We start from the raw sequence: 27,368 nt of genomic DNA, 5'->3' as shown, positions 1-27,368 counted from the left end.
GACATTACCTGCGCTACATCTCCTGTATAACTTTTGCGCATCCTAAATATCTGTGACATTCAGTGTAATTAATTTTCTTAGCCGCTGGTGACAGCGATATTACTTGCGCTACATCTCCTGTGTAACATTTGCGCATCCTAAATATCTGTGACTTCCAGTGTAATTTTTTCTTAGCCGCTTGTGAGAGCAATACGACCGGAGCTACATCTCCTGTAAAACGTTTGCGCTTCCTAAATATCTGTGACATTCAGTGTAATTTATTTGAGCATACACTTACAAAACCTGTGCTACTGTACGTGTGACATACTTGCAAGCATATATAACATTTAATATTCTCAAGATGAGCAGTAAGGGACAGGGAAGTGGCCGTGCTGCTGATGCTGCCAGAGCACAAGAAACACACTCATACACGATAACTAGCTTCATATCCCAGTTTGCAGGGCGGCGCAGGACACCACTCTCAAAGTCACACCAGTGCGACCTGGTGGTCGGTTGGATTGCAGCAGATAATGCTTCCAGTCGGTTAAGCACCATCTTGTCTTCCACAAAGTCCAGTCTCAGTAGCCAAGAGTCTGGTCAACAGAATACTCACCCTGATCCTCCTTCCTCCCACCATAAAGAGTCTTGTCAAACAAGCGATCCCACACTCGGATCTTCCGAGAAGCTCTTTTCATCACCATTCCTTGATTTGCGCCTCTAGCCAAGCCCGCTTGAAGAGGGACATGATGAGATCTTGTGCACTGATTCCCAAACTCTTGAGCATCCACAGTCAGAAGAAGATGACGGTGGGGAATGACAATTAGTGTTTCACGAGGTGGATGCTGATGATGAGACACAGTTGCCAATAAGTCAACAGCAATTCGTTTCTCAAGAGGTTGATTATGAGGATGAGACACAGTTATCAATAAGTGAGGCTCTTGTAAGGTCAACAAGTCAGGAGGATGACCAGAGTGAGGAAGTGGAAGAGGAGGTGGTGAACGATGAAATCATTGACCCAAACTGGTAAGGTGGCAAGCCGATCGAAGACAGCAGTACAGAGGGGGAGGGATCAGCAGCACCGCAACATCCTGGAAGAGGCAGTGGGGTGGAAAAAGGGAGAAGCCGGGCCACACCAAACTGGCCCGCAACTGTTCCCCGAAGCACACCCTTGTGGCAATCTCCCTTGCCAAAGGGTAGGTGTTCCGCAGTCTGGCGCTCTATTGAGGAAAGTGCGGATGATAAAAGAATTGTTAATTGCAACCTGTGTAGTACCAAAATGAGTAGGGGCGTGAACACTAGCAACCTCACCACCACCAGCATGATCCACCACATGGCATCAAAGCACCCTAATATGTGGGCTGAATGCCTGGGTCCACAATCAGTGTCTGTGGGTCACACCACTGCCTCCTCTTCCCCTTTGTTACATGCTGGCCAATCCTCTGTCCAAGACGCAGGTTCGGATGCCTCCCGCCATGCACCTGGACCTTTGCAAGCACCATCAGCTAGCACATCCACTTCTGTGTCCCAGCGCAGCGTAAAGATGTCCATACCCCAGGCCTTTGAACGAAAGCACAGATACCCAGCCACCCACTCATAAGGCCATAGCACTAAATGCGCACCTTTCCAAATGGCCCTGGAAATGTTGCCATTTAGGCTTGTGGACACTGAGGCTTTCCGCAGCCTGATGACGGAAGCCGTCCCTCTTTACTTAGTCCCCAGCCGCCACTAATTTTTCCGGTGTGCCGTCACCAGCATGGGTCCCGTAACATCACCCGTGCCCTGATCAACGCAGTTATTGGGAAGGTCCACTTAACGACTGACACATGGACAAGTGTTTTTGGCCAGGGAAGCTACATTTCCTTGACGGCACACTGGGTGAACGTTGTGGAGGTCGGGAACAAGTCGTACCCTGGGATGGCACAGGTTTTACCAACGACAAGGATTGCGTCCATACTTCCCTCAGGATTTCCACCACCATCTACATTAGTGGTTGCAACCCCCCTTCTCCTCCTTCACCTCCTCCTCCACTTCCACCTCTGAATTCTCATCTTGCATCACCAGTCAGCCATCAGTCAGTAGCTGGAAGCAATGTAGCACTGCAGTGGGGAAGTGGCAACAGGCCGTGCTGAAACTAATTTGCTTAGGCGACAAACAGCACACCGCCGCAGAGCTGTGGCAGGGAATAAGGGACCAGACTGAGCTGTGGCTCTCGCCACTCAGCCTACAACCAGGCATGGTTGTGTCTGATAATGGCCATTACTTGGTGGTGGCTTTGGAGCTCGGCAAGCTCACACACATGCCATGCCTAGCCCACGTGTTCAACTTAGTGGTTCAGTGGTTTCTCAAAACCTACCCCATTTTGCCTGAGCTCCTGGTGAAGGTGCGCTGCGTGTATGTCCATTTCCAAAAGTCATCTACAGCTGCCACCTGTGTGGCAAATGCTGCAGCAGCACTTGCAATTGCCAGCTGACCGACTGTTGTGCGTGTTAGCCACATGTTAGCCAGGCTTTGTGAGTAGCAGCAGTGGAATACCAGCTGCAACATGGTAGTCTCCTTTCTAGTCAGCTTCCGCTCTTCACAAGCGACGAGTGACATTGGATGTTTGAACTCTGTGAGGTTTTATGCAACTTTGAGGAATCAACACACATGGTGAGCGGCGATGCCGCTTTTATGAGCGTAACCATCCCACTTCTGTGTCTACTGAAAAGCTCGCTGCTCACAATGAAGGCGGACGCTTTGCAGGTGGAAGAGGTGGAAATGGGGGAAGACAGTACACAGGGTGATAGCCAGACTACCCTCCGTTCGTCTTTTCAGCACAAATTGGATGATGAGGAGGAGGGGGAGCAGGAGACTGTTGCCTCTGCTACAGAGGGTAGTACCCATAGCAGGCTTATTCCATCTGTTCAGCGTGAATGGGCCGAAGAGGAGGAAGAGGATGAGGAGATTGAGAGTCATCCTCCTGATGAGAACAGCAAAGTCTTGTCTGTTGGGACTCTGGCACACATGGCTGACTTTATGTTATGCTGCCTTTCTCGTGACACTCGCGTTATACGCTCTTTGGCCAACACTGACTACTGGTTGTTTGCCCTTCTCGACCCCCGCTACAAAGAGAACTTCTCATCTCTCATGGTGAAGAGGACTAGCAAAATGGTGCAATACCAGAAGGTTCTTGTAGAAAAATTGCTCCAAAAATTTCCAGCTGACAACGCTGGCGGCAGATTACGTAATCCCTTGGGCAACCCAGGAGGGGAACACACAGCAGTTCAACAGAGTTGCAGTGACCAGGAACGGGTACACTGATGCCACTTATGCAGTGGGTTAGGATATGGGTTGTTTAATGTTCTGTATTTGTCGTGACGCCAATTGCAGCATGCGCAGGGTACTATTACAGGGCCCTTCCAAGATGTTATAACGCACATCCCAGGTTAGGAATGCCACAGTGGTGTGATGACCTATAATGTCTCTGTGTGGTGATGATAATGGTGTCAACGGTGTCTCCTACCTGGGTATGGCTGGACTTCTGGCTCTTGGCTGATGTTAAAGGGGATATTAATTATTGATATTTATGCAAATCTCGATAATTAATATTCATAAATAGGCGTAATCGTCTTGTGATGACTCCACCTATTTATGCCTTAATGAATAACAAATCACTGCTGATTGCCTTACGCTAATCACTAACTACCCTAACTGCACGCGCCTTACTGACTACCACTAGTAATCCCACGTTACACACTAGGTATAAATGACACAGTATTTATTAATAATACATTAGTAATACAATGCCAACAATATACTAACTCTATTGAAGCGATACTTTACAACATTAAAGCAATTATTATGTTTATAACTATATATATCTATAACAAGTGGATAGATATATATTGTTATAACCGGGCACTACAATATAAATACACACACTAATACAATATACTAACACGGTACTAACTACACTAACACAGTCCCAAATCCACCCCAAAGTCTATTATTTATGACAATACCCATTCATACACGTTACCAGTAGCCCACCCAAGCCTGACCGTAAGCTATCCCTATGGGGTATGACGAGGGTCAATGGTCGTCTTACAGGGGTGTAAGTAAACCACAAACTGTTATAAGGGTATCAGGGCAGGGACTAGGGTGATAGGATAAACAATGGGTACAGGGGGTGTGGTATACAACAGGGGTAGATTTGCTATAGGGAAGGGTGGGTAGGAGGGTGATATGGGTAGATAGGAGGGTATAGGGTAGCGTTGGTGGTATAGGGTTAGGGTTGATAAGGGGAGGTATAGGAGGGTTGTTGGTGGTATAGGGTAGGGTATATAGGAGGGGGTATAGGAGGGTATTAAGGTTATAAGGCGTTGGTGGTATAGGGTAGATTATAGGGTTAATAGGGGGAGGTATACTAAAGTTCGTTGGTGGTATAGGGGAGCGTTAGGGTTAATAGGGGGAGGTATGGGTTCGTTGGTAGTATAGGGGAGCGATACTTATGGTCTCCTGCTCGTTGTCCAGGGGGGCTCGTTGGTCCAGGGGATGTTCCTCTTGCTGGTGGTAAAAACCCGACTGCTGAGCGGGGCGCCGCCGGTCTATTTAAACTTGGCGGCGCCCGCTCGCAGTCTTACTATTCGCGCCGTGCGCATGCGCACCGCCGGCCTCAATACGTGGGCCGGCGCGGTGATATGACGTTACCGCGCCGGCCCGAGGATCTTGGAGCGCGCTTCCAGTGGGGGGATCCTTTGATCCTCCCGCCTGTGAAGCGGACGCTTACCTCCGGCGCTGTAATTACAGCGTCTGAGGTCAGCCACTCACAGGGGCATGGGAACTCTTTGTTCCCATGTCTCTGTGAGGCGTACCATCTCCGGCGCTGCCGGAGATGGTGACAAAGGGCAGAGGATCTTATTGATCCTCTGTCCTTTGTAGAGGCCGACGCTGGACCTAATTGTCCAACTGTCGGTCTCCTCGTCTCCTCCACTCCCCCTCCCCAGCATGTGGGATTCCGGCCATATATGCTCATAGATGTGCCCCAAGCATCTATGAGCATATATGGATTATAGGGTTGATTCAGGGGGCATATATACATCAAGGGGGCACATATCAAGGGGGCACATATCAATCAAGGGGGCACATATCAATCAAGGGGGCACATATCAATCAAGGGGGCATAAACATTACTTCCATTAATACATATACACAGAGATGCATGTCGCCAAGGGGCCTACATACATCTCTGTGCATATCCACAGATCCCACCTGGAGGAGCCCATACACAAGGGCTAATATATATGTATATATGTCACGGCATATATACATATATATTTAAATATGACACTTCCCTCAACAGCTCACTTGCAATAAATTGGAGTGTAGTGATAGGAGGAGTAATAGAGGAATTTTGCAGCAGAAATTGATATGCAGACCTTTGGTAAAGTTCAAATTCGTCTTTACTGAGGGTAACTTTCTTCCAAGCAAGGTACAGCTTTTTGGTCTTAGGTCCCAGCAGGTTTTCAGCAATGGTTGGCAGGAATAAATCTTCCGCTCTATAAACCTGGAGCCTGCAGGAAAGGACGTATGCTTTTTAGCTCTATACTTCGGCAGGAATTTATCTTCTGCACTTCTTTATGTCTTCTGATTCATAGGGATTGACTAGCTGAGGAGGAATATGGCTTCTCCTGGGCCTCTGGACTTTACTCACAGTTATATTCTCAGGGAATGCTTTCTTCCTGGAACTGGAGGTTGTCTGCTTGCTTCATCCAGCTGAAGTTGCAGGGCACAGGCTGGGGATTGTGATCAATGTCTCAGCCGAGACAAGATCCTGACTTGGTTCCCTATATCGGGGCACTCCTAACACACATACCCTACCCCTAGCAGGGTGTGGGCTACACTTCTCACTAACTTCCTTCTCCGCCCAGGGTGTAGGCTGTGGGTATAGTCCACACCTCCACAGAGGGGGAGCTAAGATGGAATTAACTATTCCAGCTTAGATGTACTAAACTGAACCTAGCTCCTTACCGACACATTGCTGCCACCTGTTGGTGAACATGGAAATTACAACAATAGTTTACATTTAACATGGTTTATGCACACTTGTGAATGACATAATGTAAAATCATATCAGATGACAAGGTAAAGGCTCTTAACAGATAGTAGCGGGGTAGAGGCGTGTCAAAACACAACTCTGGGGTGTTACAGAGGCAGGGTAACACTCTCCATCGATTCGTGACCGAGTCCTGCGTCACTCTACTGCCTTATAGTGGCCTGAAGCCTATGAGGCATAACAGAGGGGAAGGGAGACATAGGCTCCCGTGGCCCTCAATGAAATTTCAGCTGCCTGGCGCCCCCTGCAATTTGGCGCCCGGGGCAACAGCCCCCCCAGCTCCCCCCATGCTATGCCCCTGCTTCAGACAGCAGGTCAGACCCCAGATACAGCATCTTAAACCTCTCCTCCTGTGTGGAGCTTTGCAACTCAGTTTTCTGGAGTGAGGGCCTGCAAAGATCTGATCTTGCAGCCTTACATTGCCAGATCTGAATATCAGGGACAGTCCAGGCAAATTTTGCATAGTTGGCAACTGTGGACATGGGCATTTGTAAGATGGCCTTTGGCACCTAGTAATATATCATTTGTTGACAATCTGCACCATTTTTTATATTTCATAAGATATGCCCCCTTGTTGGTCAAGTCTTTTCTGCTGTCCACTTGGAGGTCCTGTCCATAAAATGGCTGCTGGTGGAGGGTCATGTGACCAGGCAAATTACCTCCATGTGATTTCTTGTTCATTTAAATATAATGCACCTGCCATCTGCACTTTCACTGTTGGGAGGTTAGTGCAAGTTCAATGTGTTAGAATAGAGGAGTCTGAGCGATGTAGGGACATGACTCTCCATCAGCAGCCATTTTATGGACAGGACCTGTATGAGGACAGCACAGAATATTTCCCTAACAAAGGGACATGTAGTCATCTTACATGCACATTAGTCAACAGTAACCAGACAGTGGCCAAATCTTTAAGAGTTGAAAAAATGACTTGAAAAATAACCTGCAAATTAAAATTTTCTATGTGTTCACTGTAGTAAATTTCCAGCCAAGCATGTGACAGCAATATGGTGGCTCAGGACTGTTTATGCCTCTCTTGCAGTTTGTTTCCGTGGCATGTGATCTGACAGAAGCTTGTTTCCAAAATTATAATGTTGAACACATGTTTATTACAGCTCTTGCCTTACAATGTGTTTTCATGGCAGGTTTTGAATTTTTTAAACAGTTTATTTGGGCGGGGAAGCTCATATACTGTTGGAATTAATTACCTATATTAGACTAGTAAATCTGATTCCTGGGCCAATTCATGTGATGGATGGCTCATTTTTAAAATAATACATAAATCACATTTAAATAGAGCTCATTGGAATTTCTGAAACCAGTGAAAAATACTGAAAGAATTATGCAACCAACCAATAATTTGAAAAGCTAGCTGCTTTAATATTCTCAATAGCAGGAATGCTGAGATATTTTATTCTTAATATACATATGAAAAATATTTGCAATCGTAGACTGTCGAAAACTATTTCTACAAGAACCCCATGCAGGGACAGATTTAAAGTAGTCCTGGAAAAAAAAAAAAGTGGCCCCAATGTCGAGGTGGGTCCAAATTGTCAGAAGGTGGAGCAACACAAGTAGATGGACCCAATACAAATTGGCAGGGTTAGTAATACCATAATGCAGCACAGAATACCATCCCACAAAACCAAATACCACAGTGCAGCACAAAATACATCCCCGGAAGCTATCTCTCTCTCTGGTGGCCATGATTAGCTGCCACGGTCTGTCCTTCTTCCTAAATTGTCTTGGATATGGAGCAGGGGACTTAGGAGGTGAAATGTAGGCCACAACACCTTCAGCATGCTGCATGGACTTCCTCTAATAAAGACCCTTATAATTCCCCCAGTAGTAGCGACAGTCAGGAGGTCTCTAATGGCCCTATGGGCATCAACCCGCCAGGAAAATTCCCTGTAGGGTCTATGGCCAGTATGCCCCTGACCCCATACAGATGCTATGGAAAACTTAGAGAGAGGATCCCACTGCTTTGTATTCACATCTATAGATCAATTACAAGGCCATATGAATAAACTACTTTATGAAATAAGCCAAATTGTGAAGCCTTGTTTATAATGGATAACAAGCTGGAACACCAGCGTGCAGATAACAGAGATTAGCTGCTTTCCCTCTATAAGGCTTTTGATACTCTGGCTGGACAGACGGCCTAAAATGACCCAGAAGAAATAGCAATGTGATGTTAAGCAGTAGTTTTAGATTTTAGACATGTATTAGATTTTAAGGTGCGAGTCAAAGGAGTCAGCTGTCATTTGTGTTCTTAATATTTCGCAATGCGAGTCTTATGCTTTATGATCTCCTGCCATACAGCTTGGATGCTCCAGTGGAATGCACTCAGAAAACAAGTAGTACAGCTGCAGTTTACAGAAGATTCACATGCTAAGCATCTGTGGAATCATTTTGGTGATAAAGTCATTTAAAGGTTTTTTATATATGGGAACAGTTCAGTTTTATTAATATCTACAACTGCGCACAAAGACATCATGTTGCCCACACTAGAAGCAATTGTTGACTATGAAGGCATGTAAAAAAAACTGTGGTGTACTCACCATGGAGGCAGGCCATGTGGCTTCCATAGGGTCCTGATGTAATGTGCCATAAACTACAAAATTGTCCTGCTTTCCTATATGACACCACTGCACTTGCCTGTATCCACCACTAGAGGGAGCTCAGTGCAGAATTTGTACAGTTTCCATTTAGTTAAATGTTGACTGTATACATTCCTGTGCACTGAGCTCCCCCAGTTTTATCATATAATGGCTCAGATTTACTTATGTGTCTGTGCCTAGGAACTACAGAAAAAGTGGTGCAAATTGGCACAATGTAGTTTTTTCTATATTTTGACTCGCATAAAAAAGTAGTGGGTCTTACTAGAAAGGGGCATGGCTTTACGGGGAAAGGGGCATGGCAGTTTGCACCAAAATTGCCCCACATTCCTGGTGTAAATTTTTTTCTCAAAGTAGGCCAACCTTAGAGTCAGAGAAAAGGGTCCTGATCCCCTATGATAAATCTGATGCAGGTCTAAACAGCCTGTGTAAGATTACACCATTTATAGGATTAGTAATTCAGCCCATTGATGAAGAGGAGCAGCATATTTAGAACATTATGGGGGAAGTTTATCAGTGCATTTATGGCAGTTGTCACATAAAGTGGCTAAGCTTTGCTATGGTGCCTTATGCTATCTATGTACGCTCCTGTGCAAAAGTTTAACAAATGTGTTTAAAAAATTTGGTTAAGCTAATGTAATTATGGGTAGAACGGTTAGGAGATTAGCATTAAAGGCATATACAAGCCCTATTTAACCCATTTCCCTTATTACCGTCACCATTTTTATTTTCCAAGACAGATAGTAGTGGCAATAAAGGACTATAGTGCTCTGTATGTCATATCATGACTAGACACTTCTTCTTGTCCAGTATACTTGATCATGTTCCACCCATTATGTTTAAAGCACTGTACAAACCGTACTATATTTCTTTTTTCCTCCCCAAATCAATTCCCTCGTGCTCTCTAGTCATGTATATTATCTCAGTTAGTCTTTATTTAGCATAAAAATGTAGTTGTTTCCCCACCGACAGGTCCATTATTTTGTTTCATGGATTTTATAGCTTACTATTATAATTTTATCTTTTAAAACCTTCATCATTGTTGACCTGCTCCAGTTCCTTGCATACACTAAGCACAAATTCACTGGTATGAACAAAATATACAAATATACCTTCATAGAGGGAGAATTATTAAGACGAGTCATACATTAAAGTTTGTTGGCGTAATAAAATGTGCCAAATTTATTAAAAGGCACACATCCCTTAATAAATTTCATGCATTTTGGGCTCACTGTACTCACAAAATGAAATCTACCGCTGTTGTGAGGAGGCATAGATTTGTGACATAATTTGCACCATTTCTGTTGGGCGCATCCTGTCTGCTGTATTTCTTTCCCTGTAACTGACACAGCTTTTAACAGAAGATATTGGCTGGTGACAGTCGAATATTATAACTGAGCATATTAGTGAAGCGGACCAAAAATAAGGAAAAGAACAAACAGCAGTTGGCGCTATACAGATGGAATTCAGTGGCTATTCTGTTGTAGAAATATTATCTGTTGTAGAAATATTAATATTAGAAATCCGCTCTCATCAGGCTTTGGCTAAGGAAAAGGCAAATCTCTCAACCGCAGTCAGCCAAAGGTGTTTTTATGTTAAGTTCTGCTGAGCAACTCCTTCCCAGTCTGTTTCTTTTATTTACTCACAAAAGGTGTAAAAGGGGCTGGCCCATAACAAGGATGCAGGAAGTGATGACATACAGGAAGTGAGACTTGTCAAAAGACAGGGGAGGGCATCAACGTGGCTGGACAGACAATGCACGGGGTGTGCATCCCTGTATAAGGAAGCACGAGTCATGTCTATTGTCTGATCAGCCAGCTGGCCGCCCTCTCCCATCACTGTCAGCATGGATCCCATTCGATACTGCTCAAAGTGACCAGTATCTAGTAAAGATCATTCTACTGGTTCTTATAGGTTTGAGACTATCTGCGAGACATTGCTACGGCTATTGTCAGTATACGGTACAAGTATACCGATATGCATGTCTTAAAAGCAGATATGTATCCAGAAAGGGATAGCAAAGCCACAGCAGAGGTATAATATGTATCTCTCGTTATGCAGACTTCACTTCTCTAATGTGCATAGACATTTGAAGGGAAGAAGCCCAGTGCATTGCACTTAGTGCTCACAAACCAGCAAACACCCCCCCCCTACACACTGAGAACACGTCTCCAAGCCCATGAGAAGGTTTTCATACTGACGGTTTTACCACTGGTCCCAATTCAACCCAAGTACCCTCTGCTAGAGCGTTCTTTGGCTAAATCCGACTCAGGGAGACAGATGACAATCTGTAAAAACACACACACACATCCTAAGATAAAATGTCCTCATAATGAAATTTCCACAACGGTCCCTCCTCTTTGTCATATGCTTCCCAGTGTCCCTCGACGAATCTGGATCTTCTTCTTTGAAAAAAACTTTGTCTACGAAAAGTGCTGAATCCATAAAACAAAACAGATGATGGAAAACAGAAAGTCAATCTTGACACGTAGCTTAAAACAAATCTTGACTCTTTTCTTCGGGAGCTGACTCAGGAGGTGGTGTTTCGCGCTGGTCGCCGGCTGGTTTGGAATCCTCTGCATCTGGTCCATGGTTTGGTCTTCAGGGCATCTTGTCTGTTCGGGCTTCGGTAACTCAGTCGATTAAACATCAGGAACATCTCACTCCGGCGTATAGAAGGAATGGAAACAAAAAACATAAGTACATGTCCTATTTCCTTTTTCCCAGATCAAATGGAAAACCAGTGAGCCCCAAGACCTCCCAAAGCTTTAAAAAGTATTCCGACCCTCACTAGTCATAGCTCCACCTCTGCCCTGCTCCTGTCAGTATGGGCCTGACCCTTGTCAATAGTGCCTGCTAGCCAGGCATAACCATACCACATCTACGGGTCGCCTAGCTGCCCGGACGCCCATACAGGTTTAACAAGCTAGGAGCAGGAGCCAGAGCTAATATTAAACCTATAGCTGATATTACCCTCTAGGAATGTATCAATATGTGATATCAACAAATGTCTCCTTGTAACAAATAAACAAAAGTGATACTCTTCATTCTTTGACTTAGTTGAGCAGCTTCTTGCAATGACTGGTGTGGATCCAGTTGTCTCATCCCTCGAACTTCAGAGAGGTTGCACCTGGAATGGCCCAAGATATCTCGTCTCTAGTCCCGTCCTCGGATGTTTTTTTAGCACAACCCAATCACCTGGTTGACTAGAATGAACACTGGTTATTGAGTCTAGGTCCGAGAGAAACTCCCGAACCCGATGGTGGACATCGGGTGATAACCCGTGGGGCTGCCTGGGGGCATACCTGATAGAATAAAAGGGTTACAGAGGAACATTCAGGCCATGGATCGGCCATGATTTTTACCTTCTTTGCAAAAATCTGACCCAAATACCATCAAAGAAAAGGCAGTCGTGATGGTTCTCAACGTAATTCCCTACTAGGTTAGAAAATTGATTGACAGTTAAGAGGTTAGTATGGTTAGTAAAAAGTTTGAAGATCGTTGTTTTCGGCACCACTTTCCTCCCTTTTCATCGTCCTTAAAACCAGGACGAAGAGAAGCTGGGTTCGACATGGTGCATCGTCTCAAGGTTAGATGGAGAGATGGGGGAGGGTTAAGAGAGAGAGAGATAGAGACTCCGTAGTTTTAGCTAAACGGGAGTACATGACAGTGTTAGTTCGCACTCAAACTGTTCATAGAAAGTTTACAAAAATACAAGATAATTATTCTGGACAAAACTAACATTTCAGGCAAAAACAACTAAATCGCTTTCCATAGCGAACTAACCAAGATGGCCGACAAAACCTCATGTCTTAAAGTATAACTGTCATATTATTTTTTGGGGGAGTATTGGATTGTGGTGATTAATATCTCCTTGGTGGCCCTATTTCGACTTTTCACTGTGTATTCAATTACCCCTTAATTCCACAGTTTTGTTCCCTGTACTGCCTACTTTTACCTGTGCTTAAAATAAGGTTTCTAGGCATGGTCCGTCTCTCTGTTGAAGGACGGAGAACGCAGAAGCACGCAGCGTGCAAGATCACATTACTGACAGCCAGGGACTGTAAGTAAATGATTAAAGCCAGGTCCTCCCCAGCAGCTGATACCAGTGCCTGGGCTGTGTGCACTTCTCCCTGTCCCTGGCTTGGCAGATGCTCCCTCACTCAGCAGACTGGGACAATGCAGAGTCGAAGCAGCGCAGACCAGGGAAGGGAGATCTACCGTCTGCTCAGTGTATAAATGAAAGCAACATGTGGTAAGAAGACCCCTTTGTACTGCAGGAGATTAACCCTTTAGGGGGAGGGCTCTGGTTACTGACACTTTTGGGGGGCTATTGTTACTGGCTAGTGAGGGCAGGCGGGATTAGCCTCAGGGTGAGGGCAGTGGCGACCATCTTAACTGAATAGTGAAATTGCAGTTTTATGCAGACTGGTTGCTAAGGGCTGAATCTTATTAAATATGGGGTAAGTCAGTCTAATAGTAACTGATTCTGGAATATTATGTTATTAGTAACTACATATATGAAAATTGAAATTAGGGTCTAAGGGTGACAGTTATCCTTTAAAGATGGCCGACAAACCACATGAAACCAGAGCAAAACCTCCACTCTGCGGGTGATTTACAGCCTAACAATATAAAAATACTCTTTAAATGCTGTCTCTAATGTACAAACACTAAAACAAATTGTTGCCTCTCTAAACCTCTATAAAATCGTCTCTTACAAAATCACAGTAATATGAAAGTTAAGAAGTTACAAAAAAACACAATACCCTGTACTGCTCAGCACACACATCACAATCTCTGTACAATCTCTGTACAATTAACTCAGATCCACCTAAAACTATACAACGGAAAAGCACTTACCTCATCCTTACACAAATAGAGCGAAAAATACTCTTTTAACAAGCAGAAATATTCTCTGATGCAGCAGACAAAACTACAGTTTACTATTCTCCCCCATTTTACCTGCTGTGCAGAGAAAAAAATCAGTTGAATCCTTCCAAGCTCGCCATCTGTTGTAGAAATATTATCTGTTGTAGAAATATTAATATTAGAAATCCGCTCCCATCAGGCTTTGTGTAAGGAAAAGGAAAATGTCTCAACCGCAGTCAGTCAAAGGTGTTTTCATGTTAAGTTCTGCTGAGCAACCCCTTCCCCCTGCCCAGCCCCTTTACACCTTTTGTGAGTCAATAAAAGAAACAGACTGGGCAGGGGGAAGGGGTTGCTCAGCAGAACTTAACATGAAAACACCTTTGGCTGACTGCGGTTGAGAGATTTGCCTTTTCCTTACACAAAGCCTGACGAGATTTCTAATATTAATATTTCTACAACAATACAAAAGTTTTAATTACAATATATATGACACCGCACTCTCCCCAGGCACCACCAGCCCACTAACAGACACAATTGCAGATAAGTAACAAACGTAGCGCTTACTCTGTGACTATTCCTTCTTCCTTCGTGTGAACTGTCGGGGTGCTGGGTGTTAGGCTAAGGTTACTAGATTGCGCCTCACGCCCTGGCAGGTGGCGTGATGCCATGTGTATAATTTGTACCTTGCGCTGATCTCAAGCGGATAGTGACATCACTATACGGACTACGGTGAGTCGTGGATACCAGAATTCCTGTCTACGCGTTTCGGACAGTACGCTGTCCTTCTTCAGGAAAAGGAATATGGCAATGCTGCCTGGTACCTAGTATTTATATACTCCTCTCATTGACCTTAACCCTTTAACTCCTCTGCTCCACATATTTTTATTCTGAGGATTCTGGGTGCACGCTACATACAGATCACTACATTATTCAAATGCGAACAGCTCAATCTCAGAATTCAACCCTCCAGGTGTTAATGTATCCATATTGAAGATCCATTTAGTTTCTGCTCTTGACATACTTTTAATTAAATCCCCCCTTTAGATCCCAATCTAATCAATTCAATCCCACAGAAGGTTGAGCCATCACATCTCCCCTCATGTTTTATCATGTAGTGCCTCGACAGTGGATGCCCCTCAAATTTTTTCTTTATATTATATATATGTTCCTCCACTCTTTTCTTTATTTGTCTCTTGGTCCGACCAATATATATCTTGTTGCAGGGGCATGTCATCGCATATATTGCCCCACAACTATTACATGTAATAAAGCCTCTAATATCTTCTTTGTATGTGCCATTATTATTTGCTATACTGGCTTGTATTTTATTATTAGATATTTTACACCCTAAGCATCTTCTGCAAGGGAAGAAGCCATTTTTTTGGCCTATGCCTCCATGGTGTGTTTCCATTTTTTTGTGATTTTTGTTTTTATTTTTGTTTTTATTATCTGATTGTTTAGTAATACAACTATTTGTAGATGCTATAATGTTGCCAATGTTTTTTTGCTTTCCTGTAAATTAACCTAGGCTCTTTAGGAATGAGTTCCCCCACCATCTGTCTTTCCTCAGGGCGTTTCAATGTTTATTCACAATTTTTTAGAAGATATTCACCTGACTGTTATATGGTAAAATGAGGGGTGGGATTGTTATCTCATCTTCTTCTAACTTTGATTTTTCCTTTCCCTTTAATAATGTTTGTCTATTCATCTGTCCAACCTCAACCTTCTGTTTCATCAACTTAACTACATCATATCCCTTTACCTCAAATTTATCCTGCATGGCTATAGCTTCCCACTCGTACTTTTAGAAATTGGCTCTTTGGAATATTCTCTAGTCACCGTGGAAGGTGACAACTTTCTTTGGAGATAAAACTGTTTGCATCCGTAGGTTTATTAAATGCTTTTGTGCATATTTTATTATCCTCAATAAAAAGAGTTAAAACTAAAAAAAATATTTCTGTTTTACGAAAAGCCAATGTGAATTCTAAATAAAAATCATTTTTATTAATATCATTAAAAAACTTCTGTAACTGGTATTCCCCTCCCTTCCATATAAAAGTCATGTCATCTATAAAATGCAGCCAGAGGACGAGTTTTGCCAGGAGCTCGCCCTCAGGGTGTATGGCTAAGTGTTCCCACCACCCCACATATAAATTAGCAAACGCCGGTGCGAACCTCGTCCCCATCGCGGTCCCCCATGTCTGGAGGTAAAATCTATCATCTTATGTAAAATAATTCCTTTGTAGGACAAACATAATACAATCCCCTATGTATTTAATTTGGGCTTCTGGCATATCCCCCTTTTTTTCGAGAAATAATTTTGCCGCCTCACAGCCTCTTCGGTTCTCAATAACCGTATAGAGCGATTTAACATTCAGCATTCCTAATATATATCACTCTTCCCACTTGATATCATTTAGGAGAGTTTACTAGATTGTGGCTCACGCCCCGGCCGGTGGCGTGATGCCGTGTGTATAATTCGTACCTCTCGCTGATCTCCAGCGGATAGTGACGTCACTATACTGACTACGGTGAGTCGTGGGTACCAGAATTCCTATCTACGCAGTTCGGACAGTACGCTGTCCTTCATCAGGAAAAGGAATACGGTAATGCTGCCTGGTCCTAGTATTTATATACTCCTCTCATTGACCTTAACCCTTTAACTCCTCTGCTCCACATCTTTGTATTGTACGAAATTAGAGAAGTACGAGTGGGAAGCTATAGCCATGCAGGATAAATTTGAGGTAAAGGGATATGATGTAGTTAAGTTGATGAAACAGAAGGTTGAGGTTGGACAGATGAATAGACAAACATTATTAAAGGGAAAGAAAAAATCTAAGTTAGAAGAAGATGAGATAACAATCCCACACCTTATTTTACCATATAACAGTCAGGTGAATATCTTCAACAAAAATTGTGAATAAACTTTGGAACGCCCTGAGGAAAGACATAATGGTGGGGGAACTCATTCCAAAAGAGCCTAGGTTTATTTACAGGAAAGCAAAAAACATTGGCAACATTATAGCATCTACAAATAGTTGTATTACTAAACAAGCAGATAATAAAAATAAAAACAAAAATCACAAAAAAATGGAAACACACCATGGAGGCATAGGCCAAAAAAATGGCTTCTTCCCTTGCAGAAGATGCTTAGGGTGTAAAATATCTAATAATAAAATACAAGCCAGTATAGTATCTCACCGCTTGAGATCAGCGCGAGGTACGAATTATACACACGGCATGACGCCACCGGCCGGGGCGTGAGGCGCGATCTAGTAAACTTAGCCTAACACCCAGCACCCCGACAGTTCACACGAAGGAAGAAGGAATAGTCACAGAGTAAGCTCTACGGAACAGGTAACTACTCACTGTTTGTTACTTATCGGCAATTGTGTCTGTTAGTGGGCTGGCAGTGCCTGGGGAGAGTGCGGTGTCATATATATTGAAATTTACAGTCCACAGTTCGGCAGCGGTTTGTGCAGTGCCGCTGCGACACCTGCAGCCAAGTGTGTAAACAGGAGCAAGCAAGCGCCAGGGGTATCGATTGTTACTTAAATTTTTTATTACATGCAATTACAAAAGTATTAAGACACAGGTGCTGGTTTGAAAAATGTATAATATGTTTTGTGGTACAACCCTTTAAGTTGTCCAGTTTATTCTGTAGCAAGTGATTATATCATAAGTAGTACAGAGTCATGGGACTTTACAGAATTCAGATGCATGAAATGAGTTACCCTGTGACTAAAATAAAAAGGATTCTATTGTACAAATGTTGGCAAACAGGGAGTTCATCCAGACAAGGGTTGCTGCATTGCTTGTGGATCGTTTGTCAACATTTAGACCCTAACTGATTTGATTTCTTGTTTGTTAGATGAAACTTCACCCGGTCAACTGCATAACTCTTCACGGCATTCTTGTATTGAAATCACATGCTCCTCTGTCTACGAATCTTATCTGGTGCTTTACTTTATGACATGTCTGTTTCTGTTCGGAAAAAAAGCTGGGAAGATCATGTATCTCAATGGATTGGATTGTCTTCTAACACTTCTGGTTGTGATAAATTGTGTTGCCATGGAATTAAAGTAGATAATTTAAAAACAGCTATGGAAGAACATAGGAAAGAAGATATAAAGGAGACAGAGTGTATTTCATTAGAGGATTGTAATGGTTTTCTTAATCCTGAAGAAGGGATCTTCAAGGAGATGGACGAAAATGACAACTTAGATACAGAAGATCACAGTGCATCTTCAAACACCAGCATTGAAACCGTCATGCCACCTAATGAAAAAGAACTTAAGATCAAGAATGAGGACCGTCTGCCAAACCAGGATGGAATTAGTTCCTTGGCTAAGACTTTTCTTGAAGAAGATATGAGCAATACACTTGAAGTTGGCAATACTAGTGTTGATGAAGAGGAAGACACATATGCAGGAGTTCAAGGTAGAGATAGTAATTATGAGCTCAAAGATGACAATGTGAATGTTTTTGATGGAATATCCTTCAATGAAATGTTACATGGAAATACGGATTTGGAGGAAATGGATATGTCTGGGGAACAGCTGCTAAATTCTGCTAGAATTGCACAACAGAGAAGAAAATCTGATGGGTCAAAAGTTGTATATGAACACAATATCTGCAGTGGTGTGTCCACTGATTCTTGTGATAGTTTACATTTTTGTGTATCTTCGCATTTGGAAACCAAAGGAGAAACTAGAGGCTACAAAAATGTATCACCTTTCTGCAGAGACACCAAAAGTCATGATAAGCCACATTATGAGATGAATGGTGATTTGAATGTGTCACAGGATGGTCTACAAGGAGTAAGTTCCACAAATTGTGCCCAGTCTATTCCCAACCAGGATAACATGTCTACCTGTGAAGTGTTGTGTGATCAAGTTAGACTTCGTAGAAAAAAGGTAAGAATTCACATTTATAAAATGCTAAATTGTATGACCTCAATCTCTAGGTATTTTTACACTTCACTGCATTGTGTTAGGCTGACCTTTGATATATGCATCTTGTGAGTAGAATTATTCCTTTTCTGTCATGGTTGTAAATTTTAAAAATTGTGTAAAAGTGGACCATTGTAACCCTTAGGCTAAGGCTATAGTTAGACTTCTGTACTGCCACTAACCAATTTTTAACATGATTGCACATAACTCAACAGGTCAATCTTATGAATCTATGCGCTGTATATAAAAGTTAATGTTTGTTAGTTAGTTTGTTCATCATAGGCTCCTATGTGCTTCGATGAGTCTCAACCAGGTACATATACTCTTCATGATCCAACTTTAAATACTGAGGGTTTGTCAAGTCCAGTCCACAGGGTTCTGGAAGATTCTAAGAAAATAATATCTTTTTGATGCAACGTGAATTCTAATGTATGCACCAATGTAACTGTAACTGCGGAGGCACTGCTTCTCACTCTGCCTCTCATCTCCCCTGCATTTCATTCTGCCTCTCATCTCTCTACATGTGCTGTCTAAGAGACAGTTTGCTGCCCATAGCAACCAAACACAGCACAGCTTTCATTTTACTACAACACTTCACAATCGGCCTCTCAGTGCCTGAAAATAAGGTCCTTTTTTATTCAGTGGTAATCTCCCAACAAATGCTGTTGAAAAGACAACTGGTTGCCCATAGCAACCAATCACAGCGCAGCTTTCATTTTACTACAGTGCTTCTTACTATAGACCTATGTTTACCAACCTTTGGTTCCCTAGTTATTGCAAAACTACAACTCGCATCATGCCCCTACAGTCTGCATTCATCAGGGCATGGTGGGAGTTGTCATTTTGCAAAAGCTGGAGAGATACAAGTTGGGAAACACAAGTCGGGAAACACAAGTCTACATTATTGTAAGAAGCACTCTAGTAAAATGAAAGCTGTGCTGTGATTGGTTGCTATGGGAAACAAACAGTTTGTCTTTTAGATAACACATGCAGAGAAATGAGAGGCAGACTGAAATGCAGGGGAGATTTAAAATCCAACAGACTCTATACAAAGGGGCACTTCCAAAGCAGGTGCAAAGATGTTTACTCTGTGAATGGGCTCTTGGGGTGGTAGCGGATTTGGTAAGATTTGAAGGCATGATCAAAGTGCTAGGGTGTCCATACACATTCATTAGCTGTTGGTCTAAAGAGTCGGTAGCGCCCCATACACATTAAACTGTTGGACAAACCCACCAAGAATTTAGACAGTGTAGGCTAAGGGGGTCATGTATCAAAGCTGTTCGGGCCCGAAAGTAAAGTGTTTTTTAGTCTGTTTTGTTGGTGAAGTAGGCCATTGCAAAAATTTATGAAGTGTTTGAAACATCTTTTATGTGGCTTGCACCATGGCACGCTTGTTTGTATTTAGTAAAGGGATGGGCAGATGTTTGTAGTCAAAACTACATTTTAGCCAAATTTAGAATTGAGATTTTTTGGAAAAAGAATTCTAATAAAGCCACAAGTATACTGCAGTCCCCTGGTGCCAAAAAATTCTTTAAACAAAGCAGACACTCAGTTCAAAAAGTGGCATCTTGTTGCATTACTCCTAAGACTAGATAGTCAAAAAATGTTGAAGGTGTATTACATTGGCTGATACTAGATGATAAATCTGGGAGACTTTTTGATTGTCTAATCTAAAGGCAAGTTTATGATACTGTCTTTGCTGCCCATAGAAGTCAATTACAGTGCAGCTTTCAGTTTTCAAGAGTGCTGTAAGAAATGAAAGTCGTGCTGTGTTTGCTTATATTCTGGTGCAATTTTAGTGCACATTGTTGCATCTTAAGCCACACCTATTCCTGATAAGCCACACCCTTTGTTGAGCATAGCAGAAAAAAAGTATTTAAAACCCTTAATAAATGTGGTATAAGAATTATGGTTCATTTGCCGTAGTAAATGTGCTTCAGTGTACTGCTATGGACTGCTGCTGTAGCTCAATAGTTAAAAATCTATCAGAAGCACTGCAGAAAGTTCTGGGGTAGCCCTAGCCTAAAAACTATACACTACAGTATACAGCTGAAACTCAAAAAAGTAGAATATCGTGCAAAAGTCCATTTATTTCAGTAATGCAAATTAAAAGGAATTGCATTAATGCAGCTTAAAATTTAAATTTTGCAAAAAGTTTCAATATTCTAGGCTCAAAGTGTGACACTCTAGTCAGCTAATTAATCCATACCCCCTGAGCAAAGGGGACCTCAAAATTGTGATTTGGGGTTTAATCAGCTATAAGCCATAATCATCCAAATTATAACAAATAAAGGCTTGAAATATCTCACTTTGCATGTAATGAGTCTATCTTGTATATTAGTTTCACCTTTTAAGTTGCATTACTGAAATAAATAGACTTTTGCATGATATTCAAATTTTTCGAGTTTCACCTGTATATTCTGGCTCCACCCCTTGTATGGAGCCTACATAGCGGTACACTCTTACACTCATTCACATTATTCAAAAACCCATCTAGAATAAACAGTATGCAATAAAATCACAGTTAGGCCTCATGCACGCGGGATTCCGTTGTTCCGTGATCTGTGTCCGTTTTTTCTTCGTGTGTCTTCCGTGATTTTTGGAGGATCACTAGACATGAAGGAAAGTTAAAAAAAAAGTTGTTTTGGTGTCCGCCTGGCCGTGCAGAGCCAAACGGATCCGTCCTGACTTACAATGCAAGTCAATGGGGACGGATCCGTTTGACGTTGACACAATATGGTGCAATCGCAAACGGATCCGTCCCCCATTGACTTTCAATGTAAAGTCAGGAGTCCCTATCGGAGTTTTCTCCAATCCGTTGGTATATTTTAACTTGAAGCGTCCCCATCACCATGGGAACGCCTCTATGTTAGAATATACCATCGGATTTGAGTTACATCGTGAAAACTCAGATCCGACAGTATATTCTAACACAGAGGCGTTCCCATAGTGATGGGGACGCTTCAAGTTAGAATATACTAAGAACTGTGGACATGACTGCCCCCTGCTGCCTGGCAGCATCCGATCTCTTACAGGGGGCTGTTATCCGCACAATTAACCCCTCAGGTGCCGCACCTGAGGGTTTAATTGTGCATATCATAGCCCCTTGTAAGAGATCAGGTGCTGCCAGGCAGCAGGGGGCAGACCCCCTCCCTCCTCAGTTTTAAATTCATTGGTGGCCAGTGCGGCCCCCCTCCCTCCCTTACCTGTATTAAATTCATTGTTGGCCAGTGCGGCCCTCCCTTCCCTGTATTAAATTCATTGGTGGCCAGTGCAGCCCCCCCGGCCCCCCCTCCCCTGTAATAAATTCATTGGTGGCCAGTGCGCCCCTCCCCCGGTCCCCCCTCCCCTGTATTAAATTCATTGGTGGCCAGTGCGGCCCCCCTGGCCCCCCTCCCCTGTATTAAATTCATTGGTGGCCAGTGCGGCCTCCCCCGCCTCCACCCCGATCATTGGTGGCAGCGGAGAGTTCCGATCGGAGTGCCAGTTTAATCGCTGGGGCTCCGATCGGTAACCATGGCAACCAGGATGCTACTGCAGTTCTGGCTGCCATGGTTACTTAGCAATTTTAGAAGCATTATACTTACCTGCGCTGTCTGTGACCGGCCGGGCGCTCCTCCTACTGGTAAGTGAAAGGTCTGTGCGGCGCATTGCTTATAGCACAGACCTGTCACTTACCAGTAGGAGGAGCGCCCGGCCGGTCACAGACAGCGCAGGTAAGTATAATGCTTCTAAAATTGCTAAGTAACCATGGCATCCAGGACTGCAGTAGCAACCTGGTTGCCATGGTTACCGATCGGAGCCCCATCGATTAAACTAGGACTCCGATCGGAACTCTCTGCTGCCACCAATGATGGGGGGGAGGGGAGGCCGCACTGGCCACCAATTAATTTAATACAGGGGAGGGGGGGCCGCACTGGCCACCAATGAATTTAATACAGGGGAGGGGGTGCCGGGGGGGGCCGCACTGGCCACCAATGAATTTAATACAGGGGAGGGAGAGAGGGGGGGCTGCACTGGCCACAAATGAATTTAATACAGGTGAAGGAGGGAGGGAGGGGCTGCACTGGCCACTAATGAATTAAAAACTGGGGAGGTAGGGGGGTCTGCCCCCTGCTGCCTGGCAGCACCTGATCTCTTACAGGCGGCACCTGAGGGGTTAATTGTGCGGATCACAGCCCCCTGTAAGAGATTGGATGCTGCCAGGCAGCAGGGGGCAGTCATGTACACAGTTCTTAGTATATTCTAACTTGAAGCGTCCCCATCACTATGGGAACGCCTCGGTGTTAGAATATACTATCGGATCTGAGTTTTCACGAAGTGAAAACTCGCTCTGAAAAAGCTGTATGCAGACGGATCTGCGGATCCGCCTGTGCTATAGTAGCCTACGGACACGGATCACGGATGGCAATCTTGTGTGACTCCGTGTTTTTTCACGGACCCATTGACTTGAATGGGTCCGTGAACCGGTGTCCGTCAAAAAAATAGGACAAGTCATATTTTTTTAACGGACAGGAAACACGGATCACGGACTCGTATGACAAACGGTGCATTTTCCGAGTTTTAAACGGACCCATTGAAAGTCAATGGGTCCGCAGAAAATTATGGAAAACGGAACAATGGACACAGATGCACACAACGGTCGTGTGCATGAGGCCTTACAGGCACAGTACCTGCAAATGAACACATTTTACCCCTTTAGTGACCAGACCTGAAACTGTCACCACAAAGCGCAATGCAATCTGCAGACAGCAGGTTATACAGAAAGAGTTGAGCAAAACGAAATATAGTTTTGTAGGAAAAAATTCAGGAAAACATGTAATTTATTAATTGAAATCTTGGCTCTTTATGAGCTCAATAGCCAAGTGGGCAGTCAGTGACTGGCAGCTATCTATATATACACACTTAGGCCTCATTCACATATACGTGGATTTTCACAGTCTGTGAAAACCTGGCCTGCCGTCCTGCTGAGTGCACGAGCACACAACGTCTTTAGTTGCTATGACGCCATGCGCTTCGTGCCGCCACCGCTGTACAGTAATACACTCGTATGATCTATATGAGTGTATTACTGTACAGCGAACGCGGCACGAAGCACAGGACATCGTAGCAACCAATGACGCTGTGCACTCGGCAGGATGGGTTTTCATAGACCGTGGTCCGTGAAAATACACGTATGTGTGAATGAGGCCTTATACAGGGAAGGCTGCCAGTCACTCATAATAAAGCCCATATGGCTACTGACATGTATAAACAAGAAACAGAACTGGATCGCACATCCTCAATACTATGCTTTTATCTAACTGCTTCTCAGCGTAATTAATCGTATACCTACCCCTATGCTGCATGCTAACATGAGGCATAAGTATACCATTTGATCAAAAAGCATAGGCCCACTCACCGCGACAAGGTTGCCTCTTTGAATAGGACCCTATTCTAAATTTGGCAAAGCACTGCACGGCGATCGCCGATGCCGCAGCACCACTCCAGCAGGCAGCGGGAACCAGCAATCGAACAGCGCCCCCACTGTATGACAAAGCCACCCTGGCACTGGGCCCCGCCGACCCGCCAGGACAGCATCAACGGCCGTCGTGCAGTACTGCACTATGTGAACAGGTGTGGAACCAACCCCATCACATACTCTCACCATGTGAACAGCTATGAAACTCACCCTATCACATACTCTCAGGAACTCCAACTGAGAGGTAGGAATATATACCCTTACACTGGGTTCACACCTGAGCGTTCGCGATGGAGCGCTCTGTATGATCGATTGTACCGGCGTTTGTAATCGCGCATACAGAGACAAGCGAGCGCCCATTGTCACGCGTTTCCGAAAGTCTATGTACGGGAACGCGCGACAAGACGCCCCAAAGAAGCTCATGTACTTCTTGGGGGTTCGGGCGTTATACAGCGCGATCGTACGCCCAGGTGAGAACCATTCCCATAGGGAAGCATTGGTTTCTCCTTGTTGAGCGTTTTACAGCGCGTAGGAACGCGCTGTAAAACGCTCAGGTGTGAACCCAGCCTTATGCAGGCTCCTGCTAATAAACTCCTTAAGGACCGGGGCTAATTTTCACCTTAAGGACCAGGCCATTTTTTGCAAATCTGACCAGTGTCACTTTATGTGGTGATAACTTTAAAATGCTTTGACTTATCCAGGCCATTCTGAGACTGTGTTTTCGGCACATATTGTACTTCATGACACTGGTAAAATGAAGTCAAAAACATTAATTTTTATTTATAAAAAAATACAAACTTTGCCCAAAATTTTGAAAAATTAGCAAATTTCCAAGTTTCAATTTCTCTACTTCTATAATACATAGTAATACCTACAAAAATAGTTATTACTTCACATTATCTATATGTCTACTTCATGTTTGGATCATTTTGGGAATGACATTTTATTTTTTGGGGATGTTACAAGGCTTAGAAGTTTAGAAGCAAATCTTGAAATTTTTCAGAAATTTTCAAAAACCCCTCTTTTCAAGGACCAGTTGAGGTTTGAAGTCACTTTGTGAGGCTTACATAATAGAAACCACCCAAAAATGACCGCATTCTAGAAACTGGACAGTTTTTTGACACCATGTCCCATTTGAAGCCCCCCTGATGCACCCCTAAAGTAGTAAATCCAAAAAAGTTACCCCATTCTAGAAACTACACCCCTCAAGGTATTCAAAACTGATTTTAAAAACTTTTTTAACCCTTTAGGTGTTCCACAAGAATTAATGGAAAATAAAGATACAATTTCAAAATTTCACTTTTTTGGCAGATTTTCCATTTTAATAATTTTTTTCCAGTTACAAAGCAAGGGTTAACAGCCAAACAAAACTCAATATTTATGGCTCTGATTCTGTAGTTTACAGAAACACCCCATATGTGGTCGTAAACCGCTGTACATGCACATGGCAGGGCGCAGAAGGAATGGAATACCATACGGTTTTTGGAAGGCAGATTTTGCTGTACTGATTTTTTTACACCATGCCCCATTTGAAGCACCCCTGATGCATCCCTAGAGTAGAAACTCCAAAAAAGTGACCACATTCTAGAAACTACACCCCTCAAGGTATTCAAGACTGATTTTACAAACTTTGTTAACCCTTTAGGTGTTCCACAAGAATTAATGGAAAATAGAGATACAATTTCAAAATTTAAAAATTAAACTTTTTTGGCAGATTTTCCATTTAATATTTTTTTTCCAGTTACAAAGCAAGGGTTAACAACCAAACAAAACTCAATATTTATGGCTCTGATTCTGTAGTTTACAGAAACACCCCATATGTGGTCGTAAACATCTGTACGGGCACACGGCAAGGCGCAAAAGGAAAGGAATGCCAATACGGTTTTTGGAAGGCAGATTTTGCTGGACTATTTTTTTTACACCATGTCCAATTTGAAGCCCCCCTGATGTAGAAACTCCAAAAAAGTGACCCCATTTTAGAAACTAAGGGATAGGGTGGCAGTTTTGTTGGTACTATTTTAGGGTTTTTGATTGTTCTACATTACACTTTTTGTGAGGCAAGGTATTAAGAAAAAGCTGTTTTGGCACCGTTTTTATTTTTTATTATTTACAACATTTATCTGACAGGTTAGATCATGTGGTATTTTTATAGACCAGGTTGTCACAGACGAGGCGATACCTAATATGTATACTTTTTTTTATTTATGTAAGTTTTACACAATGATTTCATTTTTTAAACAAAAAAAAATCATGTTTTAGTGTTTCCATAGTCTGAGAGCCATAGTTTTTTCAGTTTTTGGGCAATTGTCTTGTGTAGGGTATGATTTTTGTGGGATGAGATGACGGTTTGATTGGCACTATTTTGGGGTGTGCGTGTGAATTTTTGATCGCTTGCTATTACACTTTTTGTGATGTAAGGTGACAAAAAATTATTTTTTTTACACCGTTTTTATTTTACTTTTTTCACGGTATTCACCTGAGGAGTTAGGTCATGTTATATTTTTATAGAGAAAGTAATTACGGACGCGGAGATACCTAATATGTATACTTTTTTTTTTAGTTATGTAAGTTTTACACAATAATATCATTTTTTAAACAAAAAAATCATGTTTTAGTGTTTCCATAGTCTGAGAGCCATAGTTTTTCAGTTTTTGGGCGATTATCTTGGCTAGGGTATGATTTTTTGCGAGATGAGATGACGGTTTGATTGGAACTATTTTAGGGTGCATATGACTTTTTGATCGCTTGCTATTACAGTTTTTGTGATGTAAGGTGACAAAAAATTGTTTATTTAGCATTTTATTTTTTTCGGTGTTCATCTGAGGGGTTAGGTCATGTGATATTTTTATAGAGCCGGTCGATACGGATGTGGCGATACCAAATATGTATGAAAAAAAAGTCATTTATGTAAGTTTTACACAATATCATTTTTGGAAAAAAAAAACGTTTTAGTGTCTCCATATTCTGAGAGCCATAGTTTTTTCAGTTTTTGGGCGATTATCTTAGGTAGGGGCTCATTTTTTGCGGGATGAGATGATGGTTATATTGGCACTATTTTGGGGTGCATATGACTTTTTGATCGCTTGCTATTACACTTTTTGTGATGTAAGGTGCCAAAAAATGGTTTATTTTCTATTTTTTATAGTGTTCATCTAAGGGGTTAGGTCATGTGATATGTTTATATAGCCGGTTGATACGGAAGTGGCGATACCTTATATCAGTACTTTTTTTTATTTATGTAAGTTTTACACAATAGCAGCTTTTTTAAAACAAAAAAAAAAATGTTTTAGTGTCTCCATATTCTGAGCCATAGTTTTTTTTTGGGGGGGCGATTGTCTCAGGTAGGGGCTTATTTTTTGCGGTATGAGGTGATGGTTAGATTGGTACTATTTTGG

The 27,368-nt window shown here is 42.9% G+C and overlaps 1 protein-coding gene across 2 annotated transcripts in view; it reads left to right on the top strand.

The window, feature by feature from the left end:
* Positions 1 to 27,368, top strand: part of DLC1 (DLC1 Rho GTPase activating protein) — a 566,720-nt gene that overhangs the window by 25,441 nt on the left and 513,911 nt on the right. For both annotated transcript variants that reach the window (XM_044299494.1, XM_044299500.1), the window contains exon 2: positions 17,432 to 18,476. In XM_044299494.1, coding sequence (XP_044155429.1) covers positions 17,490 to 18,476 — 987 coding nt within the window. In that variant the 5' untranslated portion in view covers positions 17,432 to 17,489. The remainder of the gene's footprint in view (positions 1 to 17,431; positions 18,477 to 27,368) is intronic.

Source organism: Bufo gargarizans, chromosome 1, assembly GCF_014858855.1.
Source record: "Bufo gargarizans isolate SCDJY-AF-19 chromosome 1, ASM1485885v1, whole genome shotgun sequence".
Taxonomy (NCBI): Eukaryota; Metazoa; Chordata; class Amphibia; order Anura; family Bufonidae; genus Bufo; species Bufo gargarizans.
This window is presented reverse-complemented; position numbering and strand designations above follow the sequence as displayed.